Below are 20,355 nucleotides of genomic sequence, written 5' to 3'. Positions count from 1 at the left end.
CTAAGATGATGATCCAGCATTTCTCTCATCTTCCATTGCCTCGATAGAGAGAACATTAAAATGCTTATGTCTTTTCTCATTCAGTTTCTCTGGATCTGCATAAACTTGAATCTTCCATATTTTTGTTGATAATTTGTCTGCAACGCTTTTTATATATGGTTGATGTTCCTACAAAAAAAAAATGAATAGCTTTACATAATTAATTAAAACCTAATTTTATTTTTAATTTACTCATTATAATCAAACTCAATTTTTGAATAAAAATTTTAAAAGATACCTCTCCAGAATTCTCTATCAACTCAATTGCTGAACAACCAAATGCCTCTTCTGCTACTTCACCAAACATAATAGCAGCTATCTTTCCAGTATTATCGTCAAGTTCAACATATGTCCTAGCACTTTAAATGCATTGAATATATTAATATTAATTTGAATTTGAATAATTTTCAATTCTAAATTAAATTAGATATCGATTGTAAATTTAAATTGTAAGATACATACCGTGGTTTGCAGACCCCTTGATTTTTGCAATATATACAAACGAAGCTTTCATTATATTTATATCCAGTTCCTTTATTACAGCCAACACATGACATGTAATAAAAGATTTGATCCAAGTCAATCACTTTTATCTTGGCCTCTATCCAGATTTTGAGTTTCTACATTAAATCATAATCAATTTTTAGAATGAATGTTTGTGTAAATATTTGAATTTATTACTAATAAAATAATATTTACCTCCATGGGTTGCAGACCCTTCATCATCTCTGCAATATCGCAGTTCTTCACAATTTCTCGGATACCAACAGATGACAGAGGGGCAGATGGGTATGTTAGGTTTCTTGCAATGATACTTTTGATGATCAAATCATTATCATCCGCCCTTAAAGTACAGGAATGAAGAATAATATAAGGAAATGAAATATGTAGATAAATTACATAAATCGCATAATTAACTATAATATAAATGCACTAATATGTAATACTTATTTTTTGAGAATTACCATTTCTTCATTGTAGCTGCCTCAGGAAGAATGGGATTGATTGTAAAGGTACTTGACGGACGTGATGACAGAGACAATCCTTGTTGCAATTGAGATAAATATTAATGCAGACATATATAATACGGAAAAATAACTAAGCTTCTTAATTATTATAAATACCGTTTCTTGATCGAACAGATATTTTTGTTCCAAGTATTATTGGTCTATCTTCAATAATTTTTGATATTTTTTGGCATTCGTCTTGGACAAATTTACCCCACATAGTCAAACATATAGGGTTCAAGCTACAAAATTGAAATAATTGAAAGAATTAATAGAATTTATCAAAATTAATATTGGAATTCAAATTTAAAAGAAATGCGAAGTTATAAGAATTTTTTACCTTTCATCAATGACATATATCTCTTGGATAGTTGTTGGTCCATATGCTGTCGTTACTTCTTTAATTGGCTTAATTTTGATCGCAACAGCTAAAATATCTAAATATTCAAATAGAAATGTTAATTTATTGATTATTATTTATAATAAAATTAAAATTAAATTACCTATTTCTCCAATCGTCTCTTTGTAGGCGTCTATGTCCTTAAATGAGACGATCTCATATTTTGGTGTCTCTATTTGCTCCTCATTTTGTGGAACATCTTCTATTATTGTCCTTGAGTTCAAGGTCCATTGATAGTGATATTCTCCAATTTTGTACCTTGGATCAACTGGTTTGACATATCAGCTCCAAACATTGCTGCCTGTACACGATTTCCCTGGAATAACAATAAAAATAAATATGAGTTAATATCATTCCAATTGCCATTACAAATGTAATTAGTATTTTTGCTATTAAAAAAAATAAATATTATACCTCTTCATCAAATAATGTCAAATTTTGGTACTTCACATTTGTACGTTGGCTTATTCGTTTGGGCGACTTCTCCGCAACGATCATCTTAATTTTCCAGTTTCTTGTATTCGGAGTGATATCCTTTATTGCTGTATACACCGTCCGCATTTTCTCCCCTTTTTAGATACAAAAATTTCAAATACATAAGTATAACAAGTGTTGATTTAAATTCATGATCTACCAGAGCAATTGACGAAGGCATTTAATTAAATGATTCAATATTAGTCATATAGAGATTAATATTATAATAGACAGTAAATCGGAACTATACAATTAAATCTAGTTACCTGTATAACATTAATTTGAACATGATAATGTTAGTAATTCCGTGAACACAATATTTTTTGTGTAGTTATTTTCACGTTGTTCAGTGGACACTGGTCGTATTAGAATCCTCACTGTAGATGCTGTCTTGGCCCTTGATAAAGCCACATATAATTGACCATGTGAAAAAACTGGTTGAGGTAAATAAATCTCAACATAATCCAATGTCTGCCCTTGTGACTTATTTATAGTCATTGCGAAACTTAATCTTATAGGGAACTGAGTTCGTTTAAATGGGAAACCACTATTTTCATCAACATTTGGTAAGAATGGTATCCTTGGAATGAACACCCTTTTTCCGATATGATGTCCAACTGCAATTTCTGCATCTATGATATTTCGATCAAAAGATCGACAAATTAAACGGGTTCCATTGCATAAACCTTCTGAAGGATTAATGTTTCTAAGCAGCATGATGGGACAGTTTTTCTTGAGTAATAATTCATGAGGCGGAAGTCCATTTGGGGTTAGAGTATTTAAGAAATCTTCCATAACTGATTGTTCTGATGCATCTATTGTCTCATCAAAACTGTAATATCGATGAACTTTACCTGGAAACCTATGAATCAACAATGCATTTATTTCATCAACAGAACCATTCTTTGGTGTTAATATGGCCCGATTCATCATAGTTGAAATATTTGCTGAATATTCTTGAATATTGTGGAAAACATCTTCGATTAAATGGTCTAAAGAAGTGTTGTCATCTTCATAGGGAACAAGCATCCCATTCGGGATTTTTATGGTTTCATCAATTGTGTTCGGCGGCATTCCGTTGCCTACTTCTAACACATAATCTGAAAAAACTGGATCAAATCTTGCTCGCATATTTTCAGTTAAGTGGAACTTGGTCAATGTAGGCCACAAATACGAATAAACCAAACTGGAAGTAACCTGTTCTTGTCTCGTTCCTTTGCGAACCACTGGTAAAACCTGTCGAAAATCTCCGCCGAAAACAACAACCTTTCCACCGAATGTTACATCCGAATTATTGATGTCTCGTAACATTTTATCTAATGTTTCGATGTGTTGTTTTCTTGTCATTGGAGCCTCATCCCATATTATTAGTTTTGCTGAACGAAGTAGGTTTGCCAATGCACTTTGTTTGCTGACACAACACGTGCTTTTTTTGTCAGTATCAAGTGGAAGCTTGAAACGTGAGTGTGCCGTTCGACCTCCCGGAAGAATAGATGCGGCAACACCTGATGAAGCAGTTGCAAGTGCTACCAATTTTCTTGATCGTACTGTTGCGAGAAGTGCTTTGTATAAGAATGTTTTCCCTGTACCACCCGGGCCATCTACAAAGAATGCAGCATTTTGGTTTGCAAATACTTTTTCCAACACTGCATTATAGACATGTTTTTGTTCACTGTTAAGAGATTCTGATGCGGCAATATCTTCTTCTGGAATTTCAACTGCCAATTCATCATCAATTTCTCTAGACTGAAATTCTTCTTCATCAAAACAGATGTCATCATCAAGTAGATTGTAGGAATTAATATCTTTGCCCATTGATTCGATTGTGAAGGAGATTGTCCTCAATACTTTGGTTTTTACATTTGATATAGAATTTTCTGTTGATTTGAAATCAACTGACATGTCTTGCTCGAAACGTTCCCATAGTTCCCTGGGATTGGTTGGATTACAATAAACCAATATTGTTGCAAATAATCGTCTAAAACTGGAGGGCATTTGATACAGAGATGCTTCTTGTAAACAATCTTCTAAGCTACTATCTCTTTGTAGCAAACCATGCATTGTTGCTGCTTCGCGAAATGTTGGGGACACAACACCATCAACTGTTCTAAGATCTTCAAAGGACAAAAGTCCTCTTATATGGTTTAGTAATATCCGCAGATAATATCTCTCGCCTTCAAATGGATTTACTGTAACAATACGACCTATAACAGTTTTCTTTTTCCGAGGAGTCCACTCTTTGTATTGTTGGTTCCAAACATAATATTCCGGAAATTCTTTATACAGTAATCTCTTTGCATTATCATCTACTCGATTTAATGTAAAAAATTCTGTTAACATCGATTTTCTGGAACGATCTAAACTGACAACGTTAATTAGATCTTCATTTGCTCGGAAAGTCACTGGGTGTTGATCTTCTAGATGTAAATGTAAACTATACACTGCAGGATACATTTCATTAATAACAAACACATATATTCTCTACATAGCTTCGGGGGGAGTAATCCATCGAGCCGATTGGAATTGTTGGATTTCATCAACTTGTTGATTGTTTTGTTCAGATACCAGGTTGAAAGCAACACGATCATGCCCTTTATAAATGTACTTATAAAGATATTTGACTGCTTGTATTGTAGAACAAATCTCGACATTGATATGACAGTCAAATGTTGCAAGCAGATATGGATTATATGGCACAACCCAACAATTGTCTAAATTTTTGCCTCTAATTTTGACAGTTATTCCATTGTTCTTACGTCTATATATTGGGAATGAATCATTTCCAACAGTCGTAGCAGATGCATAATTCTTTGGATAATTACTTTTGCAACAACCATTTCTTTTCATGCAAACATTTGATGGGTTCAAGGCTCCACATGGTCCATGCATCATATGCTTGACAACAACGTTATGCAAGTACATGTTTGTATTTTTATCAGGTATCTCTGCTGATACGATCTCATCAAAAGATTCAGGCGCATAGACTTTCCAATCATTCTGTAAGATAATTAAAAAATGCGCATGTGGAAGACCTCTTTTTTGGTGCTCGATAACGTAGACATATGCTGAGACTTTACCAAAAATATGCTTCTTGAATAATTGATCCTTTAATTCTTCTAATTTTGAATGGAAGACCCGAGCAACCAAGTCAGGTCGATTCTGACTCTCCTCATGCGGACTTAATTCGTTTGTAATTTCTTGCCAGTTTGGATTGCACGTCATTGTTAAGAAAATGTCTGGTTTGCCATATCGCTGAACTAAAACCATTGCTTCCATATATCTTTTCCTCATATCTCTTGGACCTCCAATAAATGACGAACGCAGTATAATCCGTTTCCCAACATTAGAAGCGTTTGTTTCCCCAAGCGTAATGGTATCAACAATACCTTGATATACCTCTGATCGGATATGTTGTTGGTTATTTCTAAAATAATCTAATCTTGATGTCTCGATTTTGACATACATATCCACTACAAATTGTTGCAGTAGTCGACCAGAAAGTAGTAAAATTGATCTGACATTTTCTCTTATTTGCAATTTGTAACAATAATATTCACGACAAGAAACAATCGGATCCTTCCTTTCTCTGTTTAATGCTGCAAAAGTAGAATGTGAATGGAATGTTATTAAATTGGTCGTAGATGCTAAATTAAATTTTTGAATATTAATATCGCAATCTAACCTCGTTCTTCTCTTGCAAGTAATTCATCTGCAGTTCCTGATTGTTGAGGATTTATTGATCGACTTGTTTCGTTATGTGTAGATCTTCTTCCTCTACTTACCCCTTCAATTCCTTGATGCCAACCAATTTCACCAAAAGGAAATAATAATGGATATTGCAGCGGATCATAACATCCAAAATAGTACTGAACTATATGACTTCCACCAGAATGGTTAAAGACAAAAATATCACGTCCTCTTAGTTGACCTCCATCATCATTTTCTACCCATATTGCTGCAACTTGTGAAGAAGTAGGGGCATTAAATACAAGTTGATCTAGGCCAGCATCTGATCTTATGCGGATTTTTTGATTTTCTAAATCTGGCAAATCACCAAGAGAACGGAAAAAAATGGAATATGGATTGATGCGAAGAATATTGATGAGTTGAGCTATAATTGATGGATCCATTCTATTTGAATCAGAAATGCGATTTTCTAATTCATGCTCTGTATCATAGAAATACAACTGGAGATAAGAAGGACAACCATTTGAAGGAAGCAAATCGTTGATGTAGTGATAGATCTGTCCCTGAGTTCTGAAAGTATAAATTCCTCTATTTCCCCTACATAGATCTTTATCAAATTTCACTCCGAATGATGTAAAAGCGAACTTGTTGTTATAAGTTCGAATGTAAGTCCTAAAATGTGTAGATTCATCCGTGTTGGAGGTGAACAATGCATAAAGCTGATCAGGAACATCATTTGTGGCTAAATAAATTTTCCCATCAGCACAGCAAAAGCCAGTTGTTTCATGACAGAATCGCTTTGCTTTACAGTGTATGCAGCTGGGTATTAATGGTAGAGAATATGCTTCAGATGGCACTACTTTCAACAATTGTCTCAATCCAGTAGAACTGTGATGCGACTGACCATAGCTTGACTCCTCTCGAACAACATATGGATCCTATTTGTATAATATTTTTCGAAATCTTAGAGAAAAATAACAGAATGATGGGTGAATAAGAAATTTAGAAAAATAATTAGAGGAGAACCTGCTGGATAAAGAGTTGATTAGAAGATTCAGAGACATTGGTTATAGATGAATGTGTCTCCGAATTAATGACACATACATCAACACCATGAAGAACACATGATTCACGAGACGAATCATCTTCAGTGATACCGATATGAATATCAGAATTTCGTTGTCTCTTTGATACTCTTTGAACAAGACTAAAGTCTTCAATGTTGTCTGTATATTGGACGTCATTGTTTGAATATCGAGCAATCGACGTAGTCGTTTGATCACCAACAGATCTATTAGAATCATCATCACCAAATGATGTCGAATCATTAATACGAATCGAGTTGCTTCTATATGCTCTTTGTTTAGCATATCTTTCTCTTTGCTTTCTACGAATCTCCTCCTTCTTCTCTTCTGGTAAATCTTTATACAGGATTCTTTTTGCAGGTTGTTTTCCATGATCTTCAAGAAATTGTTTATATATTTAAATTTGACACAAATTTATATTTTTGTTGTTAAATTTTTTAAAATAAATTATTGACAGAATCTTATCATTTCTCATTATGTTAATGAAGAAAATGATTGTTTCAACTGTTGGATACTGTTCTACACAAGCAAGATGAAATAAAGAAATAACTATTATTTCTAATGCTCAATTAAATAAATAATTAAATAATAAAATACTATGAAACTGGAATCTAACAAACACATATTTCAATATTACATATAAAAAATTAAATAAATAATCAAATGATTAAATACTATGGAACATAAATCTAAAACAAACATATTTTAATATCACACATAAAAAATGTTTTAGAAAATATTTATCAAACTTAATTCTCTATTCTAAGCAACGTGCTAATATAATGAATCTGTAAATCACACAACTATGTCAAAGATTGTAATGATAGATTGGGTTTTGGGTTCCTGGATTGTTTTCAACTATGAATGTGACTGTTGAAAAAAATTCGTAAGTTAAGGGTACGTTTGGGTGATGAAAAGTGCTGAGAAGTGTTGAGAATGTTTGTGAATAGTTATGAGTAGAGATTGGAGTGAGTTTGTGGGTCCCATTAAGAGTATTTTGAGTTGTTTGGATTTGTGAAATATGTTGAGTTGTTAACTTTTGAGTAGGTAGTTGAAAAATGTGTGGGTCTCATAAATATTATAGTGATTTGATTTTTAATAATAAATATTATAATGATTTGATTATAGTGATTTTTTAATATTAATAAATATTGTAATGATTTTATTTTCCTTTTATATATAATAATGATAAATATTATAATGATTTTATTTTTAATTTATATATAATAATGATAAATATTATAATGATTTTATTTTTAATTTATATATAATAGTGATAAATATTATAATGATTTTATATATACATATATATATAATAGTGATAAATATTATAGTAATGTTATTTTTTATTTATATATTATAGTGATTCTATTTTTAATTTATATATAATAGTGATAAATATTATAGTATTTTATTTTTTATTTATATATAATAGTGATTTTATTTTTATTTATATATTTTAGTGTTTTTATTTTTTATTTATATATAATAGAGATAAATATTATAATGATTTTATTTTTTATTTATATATTATAGTGATTTAATTTTGTATTTATATATTATAGTGATTTAATTTTGTATTTATATATTATAATGATTTTATTTTTTATTTAAATTTAATAGTGATAAATATTATAGTAATTTTATTTATTATTTATTATATATTATAGTGATTTTATTATAGTGATTTTATTTTTTATTTATATATTATAGTGATTTTATTTTTTATTTATATATTATAGTTATTTTATTATAGTGATTTTATTTTTTATTTATATATTATAGTGATTTTATTTTTTATTTATATTTAATAGTGATAAATATTATAGTAATTTTTATTTATTTATTATATATTATAGTGATTTTATTTTTTATTTATATATAATAGTGATAAATATTTTTTATTTATATATTATATTTATTTTATTTTTTATTTTATTTTTCACAATCCGCGTCACTACTCTCCAATCAGATCCTGGCCGTCCACTCCAACCGAGAAGACACAACATACAGCTGCATCCAACGTTATGAGTAGTGAGTTATGAGTAGAGATTGGAGTGAGTTTGTGGGTCCCATTAAGAGTATTTTGAGTTGTTTGGATGTGTGAAGTATGTTGAGTTGTTGACTTTTGAGTAGGTAGTTGAAAAATGTGTGGGTCCCATAAATATTATAGTGATTTGATTTTTAATAATAAATATTATAATGATTTGATTATAGTGATTTTTTAATATTAATAAATATTGTAATGATTTTATTTTCCTTTTATATATAATAATGATAAATATTATAATGATTTTATTTTTAATTTATATATAATAATGATAAATATTATAATGATTTTATTTTTAATTTATATATAATAGTGATAAATATTATAATGATTTTATATATACATATATATATAATAGTGATAAATATTATAGTAATGTTATTTTTTATTTATATATTATAGTGATTCTATTTTTAATTTATATATAATAGTGATAAATATTATAGTATTTTATTTTTTATTTATATATAATAGTGATTTTATTTTTATTTATATATTTTAGTGTTTTTATTTTTTATTTATATATAATAGAGATAAATATTATAATGATTTTATTTTTTATTTATATATTATAGTGATTTAATTTTGTATTTATATATTATAATGATTTAATTTTTTATTTAAATTTAATAGTGATAAATATTATAGTAATTTTATTTATTATTTATTATATATTATAGTGATTTTATTTTTTATTTATATATTATAGTGATTTTATTTTTTATTTATATATTATAATTATTTTATTATAGTGATTTTATTTTTTATTTATATTTATTATAGTGATTTTATTTTTTATTTATATATAATAATGATAAATATTTTTTATTTATATATTATATTTATTTTATTTTTTATTTTATTTTTCACAATCCGCGTCACTACTCTCCAATCAGATCCTGGCCGTCCACTCCAACCGAGAAGACACAACATACAGTTGCATCCACCGTTCCCTCTCACACAGGAAAAGCACAACACACGGATTGTTCTTAGAAATTTAAATAAACTCCCGCAACCCTCTCTCTCTCTCTCTCTCTCTCTCTCTCTTTCTATCTCACGAAAGGAAGTTAGTATCTGCATCCACCGTTCCCTCTCACACAGAAAAAGCACAACACATGGATTGTGCTTAGAAAGTTAAAGAAACTCCCGCAACCCTCTCTCTCTCTCTTTCTATCTCACGGAAGGAAGTTCAGTATTTCCATTGTTTTCGGGTCAACATAGCCTCTCTCTCTCTCTAGATTTCTCATCCCTCCCGATCACACCGTCGGCATCTACTCTCTCTCTCTCTCTCTCTCTCCCATTTAATTTTCTGTCTTCTTTTTCTCTTCGGACGAAGTGCTTGTAGTTCTTCCACCGTGTATTTTATACTATAAATTTGATCTATTTAACTCGTTTAAGGGGTTTCTGATCCGATTTGGTTTCTTCTTACCTCAGGCTATAGTCTTGCCTGCTTTCCAACATGGCTGGCGAGAAGGCCATCAGTCTCGATGGGATTAAAAATCAGTCCGTTCATCTGGTACTCTCTCTCCCTCCCTCTCTCTCTGAATGAATATGTTTGGTTCCTGAGAAAAGTTAAAAATTTTACCTTTTGTAGTTCGTGGATGATTACTCGTTTCCCTCTATATTTATATGTTTTCGGAACTCATAAAATTTTCGAGCAATACCGTTTGTGTGTATATATATATATATGTATTTTTCTTTAATTTTGTTCGATGTGTTTTTGCTTATTTTGGATGGTGTAGATCTGAAGAATATGTCCATACTTTTTTCCTACCTTTGCAGATGTATAGAACTTTTCAACGAGATAGTGCTTTTTCAACTCTCTCAAAATGGAATCTATTCAGGGTTTTAGTATATAATTTTTATTTAACTTGCCTCAAGAGAGTTGCTCTTTCCACTGTGGTGAACGTCTGTAAGAAACTTCCCTCTGAATGCCCTTCATCTTTCATGAAAGCTATTTCCATATTGTGTTAGTCTTCTTCAGTATGAAGATAGACAGACATGTATTGTGTAGAGTTTTTTTGTTGTCTTTCTTTTTTCTTTTAAATGATTTAGCTGTTGGTTATTATTTAAAGTCTTTTGTTGATCTTCCAACTTATTATTAATTTTTAATTTCAAATTTGTAGCTTGTTGAATAGGTTGCTAGCTGCTTGATTAAAATAGTGGAGCGAGTAAGTTAGTCTTCGAAGTTTCTGGATGAACTTTGTAAGCACAAATTGATTGATCAAGTCATACATCTTATAGACTTGAATTGCTGAACCACTATATCCCACCCTATTATAAGTTGCATGCATAAGCTGTTAAGTTTTGTGCCATATTGTTAACTGGGAAATGTGCTATTGGGAGGATCCTTTAATTATTTGCAATACAATATGTTGTACCATGGGTTTTTTTTTAGCAAAAACTATGTCAAAGATTGTAATGATAGATTGGGTTTTGGGTTCCTGGATTGTTTTCAACTATGAATGTGACTGTTGAATTTTTTTTTTTTTTGAAGAAGACTGTTGAAATTTAATTATAAGCCATATATTGTTTTTTTATGGGTAAATTATGAGCCCTGTAGTACTGTAGTATAGAGGTTTTTGCATTTATTTTTTAGTGTGATATTCTCATTGTGAGGCCATCCACTTCACGGGAAAGGTGGATTTTTTCTTAAAATCTTCTTCTTCTGATCTGTTTTTTTTGTCGTTTTTGCTTCTTTAAATATGAATGTATGATTCTCCCTCTCCAAATAGCTGTTGCTTAGCCCAGCTGAGCCACTGTGAGGCCATCCCCTACACAGAAAGGTCGGGTTTTTTTTTTCTTCTTCTGATCTATTCTTAATCTGATCTTTTTTTTTTTTTTTTCCCGTTTTTGCTTCTTTAAATCTGAATGTATGGTTTTTCTTGTATGGTAGTTGTTATTTTTGCTTCTTTAAATCCACTCAGCACTTCTTTTTTTTGGTTTTTTTCTTCTGTTTTTTGTTTTCTTATCCCCTATTGGTTTTGGTTTTTTTTATAACTTTCACATATTTTATGGAATGAAACAGTACGATCTCTGCTGTAACAATACTGAAGTTATAATCTATGAAGTTATATTTTGGAATTTTCTGTAAATTTATCTCTATTTCTTTATACAATTCCTGAAGTTATATACTTGAATTGTTTGTTACAATTAAATTACTCTAGAATTTTGAATCTTACAATGTTAGAATTTTTTGTAAATTTATGTCTATTTCTCTATACAAATCCTAAAGTTATATACTTGTAAACAACAAAAAACACAAAGTTATGTAGTTTTTTTCTTACAGAGAACATATCTATCTGGCTTGTGTTTGTGCTTCTAGACTATACATATGCTATAAACATTAGACAGACTATAATCCCAAAACATAGGTAGACCATAGATATACCATAAACACACAAAAGTGGGTAGACTGACCTTTTCGATGATTCCTTTAAACTTTATCACCACTGCAGTACTTGTAGACAACTGATTTGAGAGAAACAGCCTATAGGAGAAAAGATGAACTGTGAAAATTCTGTTTAGAATTTTTTTTCATTCAAATAGTTAAACATAAAAGATTGATAAAGAAACAAAATATTACCTCAAATCCAGCAGAATTTGTGTATGCAAGTCTCTAATAGCTTCCACGAGTGAAGGAGAAACAGGGGAATGATGAATACAAACTGGAGAAACCGGGGGAATGATGAATACAAACTCAAGGGAAACGGAGGATTTCTTCGGCTTGGCTGGGAAGAATTTTTTGAGTTATTTTAGGAGAATAGTATTTGGTATTATTTCAATTTTTATGTATTTGTATTTGTTATATGTAATTATTAATTGGGATTTGTAACGTCAAGAGCAGAATATAATGAATCGTCAAAATCAAACAGAGAATATATGTATTTTTGGCATTTGAATCGTCAGGAACTGTTAAAAAGAGAGAATTTAAATGATTCGTTCAAAAATCAACTCTTGATTAATATATTTATTTTTCATAATTTAACAACCAATAAATGGTAATAAATGGTATTAAAGAGTTAATAGATGGGCGGCATCATCAGACGTTAAATACGGATGGCGTGAAAGACCCAATCAATGGGTATCAAATTGGTAATAGAGCTATTTAACGATTTGAAGAACTTTTAATGGAGAGGAATTAATTTAAACGGAAAAATCTTGTGGACTGTTAAAACAAGAATTGCCGTTAGATAGGCTCTTTATATATATAGGTAGATATCCTACCACTACAACAAAATCACTTTTTAGAGACGAAAATATTCATCTCAAAAGATTTCAATTTTGTCTCTAAAAGTGTTTTGAGATAATTTTTTTTTTATTTCTAATTTGTCTCAAAAAGTTTTTTTAGACTAAATTTTGATTTCACCCCAAAAGGTATTTTTTGAAACAAAATTGATCATTTCTGTTCAAATTGATTTTTTTTTAAGACAAAATAAATTTCATCCTTAATAATTATTCGAACGCTAGAAATACCGTTTGAATGTATGGTTATCTTAAAAAAAATACCTTTTTCCAACAACCTCTTGTGACCTTGTCACTGTAAAAATTCTGTTGTGAGAAATAAAATTTTGGGTGATTAATACTCGTCAAAAAGTCTTTTACAAAATTTTAAAAAAAAATGTACTAAACCATCAATGAGGTGTCTTTTATAAGACATACACAAAATAAAAAGCGTATTCATTCAGTCTTCTCTGTGAACCATTACAAAGTTTGAATTAATTCTGATGCAATCCGTGTGCAACATGATGAACGCCCATCTTGGAGGAGGTGAGTCCAAGTGAGGTGAATAAATCTGAAATGAAAATATGTATCAATGATTCAGAGGTTAGGGGTCACTAAGCAAAACACTTCTTTTCACAACTTTCTAATTGATTAACAAATCATCAACTATATTTTGTATAATCTAACAAATGGTTGAAACTAAAAGTAGGAGCAGAGATAAACTCCCAACTCACATAGCCAAGAAGCGTAGAGATGACTAAGCCAATTTAAGCTAGCAAGTTGGTGTTGCATCATGTTCCCCTGTATACCTGAAGATCTTAATCAGACATTGAAATGTTAATGGATAACACAAAAGACTAAACCAAATGCCACACACACACATATATATATATATATAACACAGTTGGCACATGTGGCTTATTATATTATATGCAGCATATATTTACTAAAATATATAGAGATGTCATTGAGCTTTAACTTGGTCTCTGTTGAGCCATTTACTAACTTAAAAAAAATACAAACAACAACAAAAATGCAAATCATTGGATATGCAAGGAATGGCTAGATTAAAATTGTTGTAGTGGCTGATGGCCATTGTTATGAGTAATAACAAGAATGTATATTCTGTTTCAAAAAAAAAAAATTCCTAACTGATCAACTATAGCTAGAAAAATTTATCAACCATACCTAGAAAAATATTGAGTATAAAATATATATCATAGATATCATGAAGACCCTAAGCAAATTAATTGCACCATATATTGATAATCAAATTATAATTAAATTATTTCATCTAATTGCAGCAATTCAAGCAAAACATACTACTTTCATTTAATCCCAGGCCATTGAATTATATCAACCCCACACTAGTAATAATTATATAATCCAACAACAACTCTAATTTCAAAACAACAACTCAAAGTGATTAATAAACAAACCATTGAAAGCCTTTATAGATTTGGCTTCAAATAAACAACTAAGCTAGGAAAAGGGGCACAATCGTAGATATAGGAATTCATAAAATAAACCAACTATGGAAGAGCTTTGGAGAGAAATGAAGATATGGAAACAAAGATCCAAGTCTTTCATATGATTATGTACTCATACAAACTAAAACATATAGTCCCAACCACAATACTATCAAAAACACCTTCGAGGCAACTTAGTCACTACTCAAATTATTTCAGTTAACATAAAAGCTTTGCCTTGAGCCAGTTACTAACTTAAAAAAACATATAAACAACAACAAAAATGCAAATCATTGGATATGCAAGGAATGGTTGTATTAATGTTCACCAGGCATGCTCTTAATGATTTCAAAATACATGAAAACAATCAAATATTGCAACAATCACAACAAATCAATTTGTTAGTTTAGGACTGAAAAACGTTTAATGGCTATGCTTCTACTACATATATACCAAGATCAATAATGCTAAGACAGCATACTCTGAAATCACAAATCATCAAGTTCAACTCTGGGCAACCACATTATTGCCATCCAAGTGGCATCGTTGTTATTCATCAAGCTAGGGTAAAAAAAAATTAAAATTGGAATTTCAAGACGGTATAGATTTCTCTAAATTATGAAAAGAAAAGCTAAAATACACACTACTCCACCAGATTAATAATGTAAAGAATTAGAATTTTTTTTCTTTATGAAGTGGAACCTCACTAAGGCATAGAAGCCTTTCGAAAACCTCTAGAGAGTAAAATCCCGCATACATGACCCCACCAACTACAACCATGTATAGATAAGGTAATCCAAGGGAACTCCTAGTACAAAATCAAAATTAATAACTAGAAGTTTCAAGATACTATCAGATACAGGAGGCTTAAAGAGATTTCATGTAATACTAGTATTTTCTAGGAAAATTGGTTAAGGCAGTAGATGATATTTTTGGAAAAGGTAAAGTTCCTAGTTTTTTTAACGTCGGGTTCAAAAACATACCATATGGTATTCCTTTGCTGCTGATGATTTCAAATCAAACCGTAAGTACAAAAATCCCCAAATCCATGCATAGACCGAGCATATTCCTCTCATTCTAAGCCCTAAAATCCAAAATTTATAACTGAAAAACACAAGAAATTGACAAAAGCAAAGCAATAACTTCTATTTTAAGGGAGAAATAAAAGAAAATGATAGAAAGAACAAAGCTTACTGCAGGTGACTTGGTGAACGTGGACAATGGTGATGGCGCAAGGAGCCAGTGGCAATAACAGAGTAGACCGTAAGCACAAAAATCCCCAAATCCATGTATAGCCGGCCGAGCATACTCCTCTCATGCTAAGCCCTAAAATCCAAAATTTATATATGAAAAACACAAGAAATTCACAAAAACAAAGCAATAACTTCTGTTTTGAGGGAGAAATAGAAGAAAATGATAGAAAGAATAGATTTTAACTCTAATTTCTCTATGTGATTTTCTATATTCCAACACGCCCCTTCAAGATGAGAATGTATATTAATCATTCCCATCTTGCGAATAAGGTGATGAAAATTTAGAGAATCGAGAGGAGGGCTGGTTTGGGGCACAAGACAAAACATAAAATTCTCATCTCATCATTACATCTCATCATCTCATCTCACCCCCCCCCCCCCAACATGCCTTAATATATATGCTATTTGGAATCTGGAAGGAATGTGGATGATCTTTATAAGACCTTTCCGCAGTTTTTCTCGAACTAAATGGTAGTCCAATTGGATATGCTTTGTCCTCTCATAGTGTACTAGGTTTGATGCAATCTCAGATGCAGGTTTACTGTATATGTATAGCAGTGCAGCTTGAGTATGTTTAATGTTTAAATTAGACAACAGATAATTTAACCATTGAAGTTCACAAGTAGTTGATGTCAATGCTCGATACTTAGACTCTGCACAGGACCTACTGATTGTGGGTTGTTTCTTTGATTTTCAAGAGATGAGAGAATCTCCTAGAAATATTGCAAAGCTAGTGACACTCTTTCTGGTATCAATGCAACCGCCTCAATTACTGTCTGAGTAAGCCTTTAGATGCAATGGAGACTTAGTAGATAAGAAAATTCCTTGGCCTGGTGTTGCCTTGATGTATATGAGAACTCTCTATGCTGCCTTGAGATGTAAGGTGCTAGGATTAGCCATAAATTGACTCAATGCCTATACTGAATAAGAAAGATTAGGCCTAATAATTGTTAGATACAATAATCGACCCACTAGTCTTATATAAGATGATGGATCAGATAAAGGGTCTGATGAGTCATTTGCAGTCAGTTTCAAGGTTGATTCCATAGGAAAAGCAGTTGGTTTGCATCCAGAAAAACCATTATCTTGTAGAATATCGAGGGCATACTTTCTTTGACATAAAGCAATGCCTTTGGCTGACCTAGATACCTCAATCCCCAAAAAATACTTCAATTCACCCAAGTCTTTTATTGTAAAAGATTTATGCAGAAAATCCTTCATAGCAGATATAAGCTCTAAGTTGTTGGAAGCAACAATAACTTCATCAACATATATCAATAGAGTAATGAAACTATTTTCAGTTTGCTTTATAAAAAGAGATGAATCTGACTTTCCTTGAGTGAAACCAAATTGAAGTAATGAAGTGGACAGTTTTGAAAACCTTTGTCTTGAGGCCTGCTTTAGGCCATATAAACTCTTTTTGATTTTGCATACTCGAGGGTCATTAGGTGTAGAAAAACCAGGTGCTAGCTGCATATATATTTCTTCATTTAAGTCTTCATGCAAAAAAGTATTATTTATATCAAGTTTATGTAAATACCAATTGTTTGATGCAGCTACAGCTAGTAAAGTTCTCACTGTTGTCATTCTAGCAACAGGTGAAAAAGTGTCAAAGAAATCAAATCCCTCTTGTTGAGTGTAGCCTTTTGCTACCAATCTAACTTTATATCTATCCAATGTGCCATCAACCTTAAATTTTTATGCACTAAACCCATTTGCAACCTATTGTTGTTTTGTTAGGAGGCAAAATTGCAAGTTCCCAAGTTTTATTAGTTTCAAAGGCTTTAATCTCATTTGCCATGGCTTGTTGCCATTGAGATTGTGAGATGGCTTGTTTAAAAGTTCTAGGTTCAGATATAGAGGAGAAAGCATGAACAAAAGCTTTGTGATTGTTGGAAAGTTTAGAATCAGAAATGAAAGATAGAATTGAGTAAGGTTTACCTGAAGAAGGACATCCAGCAGGTTCATGAACTTCTGAAGATCTTTTAGTCGAATTACAACAATAATAGTTCCGCAAGTATTGAGGAGAATGCTTAATTCTTTCAGATCTTCTTAGATTTGTAGGTAATGGATTTGTAATATTAGAAGATGGTAATGAAACAAAATTTTTTGTAGAAGGTGAAGGAGAATTTTCTCTAGAAGATGAAAGGATAATTTTCTGTAGTATGACAGTCATATATTTGGAGAAAATTAGAGAAGATAAATGGGATATGGATAGAATTAGGAATAGATGGAAAAATGGATTCATGAAATATGGCATTTCTGGATATGAAGGTTTTGAGAGTAAGTATATCAGGCACTTTGTATCCTTTTACATTTGGTGGATAAGCAAGAAAGATGCGTATGGAAGCTTTAGGTGAAAACTTCCCTCAATTGTTTTTAAGTGTGCTTGCAAAACACAAACATCCAAATACTTTGAGGTATTTGTAATTTGGTTGTTTATGGAATAAGAGATAGTATGGTGATTGATTATTTAAGATTAAAGAAGGAGTACAATTAATAAGATGGGTAGCTGTCAAAACACAATCTGTCCAGTAAGATAAAGGTAGATTGCTTTCAAATAGAAGGGCTCTAACAACATTTAGTAGGTGTTGATGCTTTCTTTCAACTCTACCATTTTGCTGTGGAGATTCAACACATGATAATTGAAGTATTATTCCATGCTCTTGATAGAAAAGAGGCATGTTAAGCTCCTGACTATTATCTGTAGAGTTTGAATATTTGTGTTGAATTGAGTTTGAGTCAACTTGGTGGCCACTGGAACGAAAGGAATCACGTTCTTCCACAAATAATACACATACAAGGCCAGGATGTGCATAAAGGATCCTGACCTTGTGTTTTCCAGCCATCTACGATGTATATCGATGAAAACTATTCATCTTCCTATTTTCTATCAAAAATCTTTTAAACTAACATGGAATAAACTTATTAAACATTATTAAGTTGTGTACCTCTTGACTGGAAGTGGTATTTGACGATGGCAGTGACGAGAGCGAATCAAAGGCAGGAGGAGCGTTCAATGTTGTACATGGAGAGTTTAGAGAGAGAGAGAGAGAGAGAGAGAGAGAGAGAGAGAATGCGATCAATCAGGAAGTTCGGACATTGTTTATATTTGTTATACCGTTCAAACGTATGTTTTACTTTTGAACGGTACAGTTCGAACGTTAAAATGAAATGTTTGATGGATGTTTCATACAAGGTACTGTTCGAATGTCAATATTTACCGTTCGAATGGTACCTCATATGACTCCCAAATATGTCCACTCATACACTTTTATTTTTTTATTTTATTTTCTTAATAGTTAAAGAAGTGACTATCAGTGAATTTATATATATTTTTACTTTTTCTTAATGGTAAGGGATGTTTAAAAAATATTTAAAGAAAAAAAATAAAAATAAAGAAATCATTTGCACTAGTTTTGGAGTGAACATTTCGTGTGCACCCTAGCATCGTGCATAAAGCTAAACCGCCGAGACTTGGGTCCTAATGGTGTCTACCGACACATTTTTTTGTTTAAAAATATAAAAAAAATGTACAAAAAATAAAACATAAAATAAAATAAAAAATCGTTATGCCTTATCGGTAGATTCGTGCTACACCTTTGGTGGATCTAGCATGACTCTACTACTACTATGTACTATACTACTACATAATATATTACTATGTACTATGCTACAATAGTAGTTGGTATACTACTATGTACTAAAAATACCTTAATTAATTCATATACTATATTGTATTAAGCTATATTATACTATACTATACTATACAATACTATCATATAATAATAGACTATACTATACAATACTAAATTATACTATACTATATTAAACTAATACTTTTTTTATGATAATTATACTAAACTAATACTAATACTATATTATACTATACTATATTATAGTAGTAGTATATATATTATACTATACTAAACTATAATATACTATATATATATATATATATAGAATAGTGATATACTATACTATACTATACTATACAATACTAAACTATACTATACTATACTATACAATACTAAACTATACTATACTATATTATACTATACTATATTACTATAACTACATGAAGAAATGATCCACATGATCTTTTTGAATGCCTTTATATGGAATATATCTGAGAGGTTGATCAAACAGTACTATTATATATATTCCTAAAACTAGAAAATGCGTACAGCCAGCGAATCAGGTTTGGAAGGTCAGCGATTATGATTCAGCATTGGTGTATAATTTGTCCTATTACATCTTCTGAAAAAAGTCACTTTATAATGTGGCCTACCATGTGCATGCTGTGCAGAGAACGTCGACAGAGAGAGACTTCACGACCATGCATTAATATGTTTAATTGTATGATCTACGTTTAGCAACATTAAATTCAGCCTCACGTACCTGTAGTACTGGTCCTCTACAATCTCTCTCTCTCTCTCTCTCTCTCTCTCTCTCTCTCTATATATATATATATGCACTTTTTCCCCTTATTCCTCTAATAATTTCCGAGTAAAACAAAGCATGTCAATTTAGAGGTGTAAAGTTGGGAGTGTCGGCCGAAGCGCGTGTATTTGCTTTTGGTAGCTCGACTACATGCAGCTGAGGCTTTGGTGGGGTTTGGCTTTTCTTGTGCTTGTTTTGATGACGAGGATCATCTCCGTCTTGTG

At 31.1% G+C, this 20,355-nt stretch overlaps 2 protein-coding genes across 2 annotated transcripts; both read right to left on the bottom strand.

Annotated features, from left to right (window-relative positions):
• Positions 1-4,374, bottom strand: LOC109006173. Its single transcript, XM_018985368.2, has 7 exons — positions 2,262-4,374; positions 1,861-2,015; positions 1,705-1,762; positions 1,387-1,483; positions 739-883; positions 278-358; positions 1-168 (listed from the first exon to the last, which is right to left on the bottom strand). Exons 1-7 carry the CDS (start codon positions 4,372-4,374, stop codon positions 1-3), a joined length of 2,817 nt encoding a protein of 938 aa, XP_018840913.2.
• A 27-nt stretch (positions 4,375-4,401) lies between these two features.
• On the bottom strand, positions 4,402-15,724 carry LOC109006174. Its single transcript, XM_035693332.1, has 6 exons — positions 15,630-15,724; positions 15,419-15,539; positions 13,701-13,767; positions 6,634-7,067; positions 5,603-6,545; positions 4,402-5,516 (listed from the first exon to the last, which is right to left on the bottom strand). The coding sequence occupies exons 1-6, from the start codon at positions 15,722-15,724 to the stop codon at positions 4,402-4,404; spliced, it is 2,775 nt and encodes a 924-aa protein (XP_035549225.1).
• Between the last annotated feature and the right edge of the window lie 4,631 nt (positions 15,725-20,355).

Source organism: Juglans regia, chromosome 8 (genome assembly GCF_001411555.2).
Source record: "Juglans regia cultivar Chandler chromosome 8, Walnut 2.0, whole genome shotgun sequence".
Lineage (NCBI taxonomy): Eukaryota > Viridiplantae > Streptophyta > Magnoliopsida > Fagales > Juglandaceae > Juglans > Juglans regia.
Note: the sequence above shows the minus strand (reverse complement) of the source record. Positions and strands in the feature narration are given on the sequence as shown.

Excerpts from the sequence above, each read along its gene's own strand:
- LOC109006173 (XM_018985368.2), bottom strand. The coding sequence starts at position 4,374 with ATGTATCCTGCAGTGTATAGTTTACATTTACATCTAGAAGATCAACAC. Across the intron at positions 359-738 it reads AGGGTCTGCAACCCATGGAG|ATAGCTGCTATTATGTTTGG; the intron begins GTAAATATTATT and ends AATACTGGAAAG. Across the intron at positions 169-277 it reads TGATAGAGAATTCTGGAGAG|GAACATCAACCATATATAAA; the intron begins GTATCTTTTAAA and ends TTTTTTTTGTAG.
- LOC109006174 (XM_035693332.1), bottom strand. The coding sequence starts at position 15,724 with ATGGATTTGGGGATTTTTGTGCTTACGGTCTACTCTGTTATTGCCACT. Across the intron at positions 13,768-15,418 it reads CAGCAAAGGAATACCATATG|GGGAACATGATGCAACACCA; the intron begins GTATGTTTTTGA and ends TCAGGTATACAG. Across the intron at positions 6,546-6,633 it reads ATCAACTCTTTATCCAGCAG|GATCCATATGTTGTTCGAGA; the intron begins GTTCTCCTCTAA and ends TTATACAAATAG.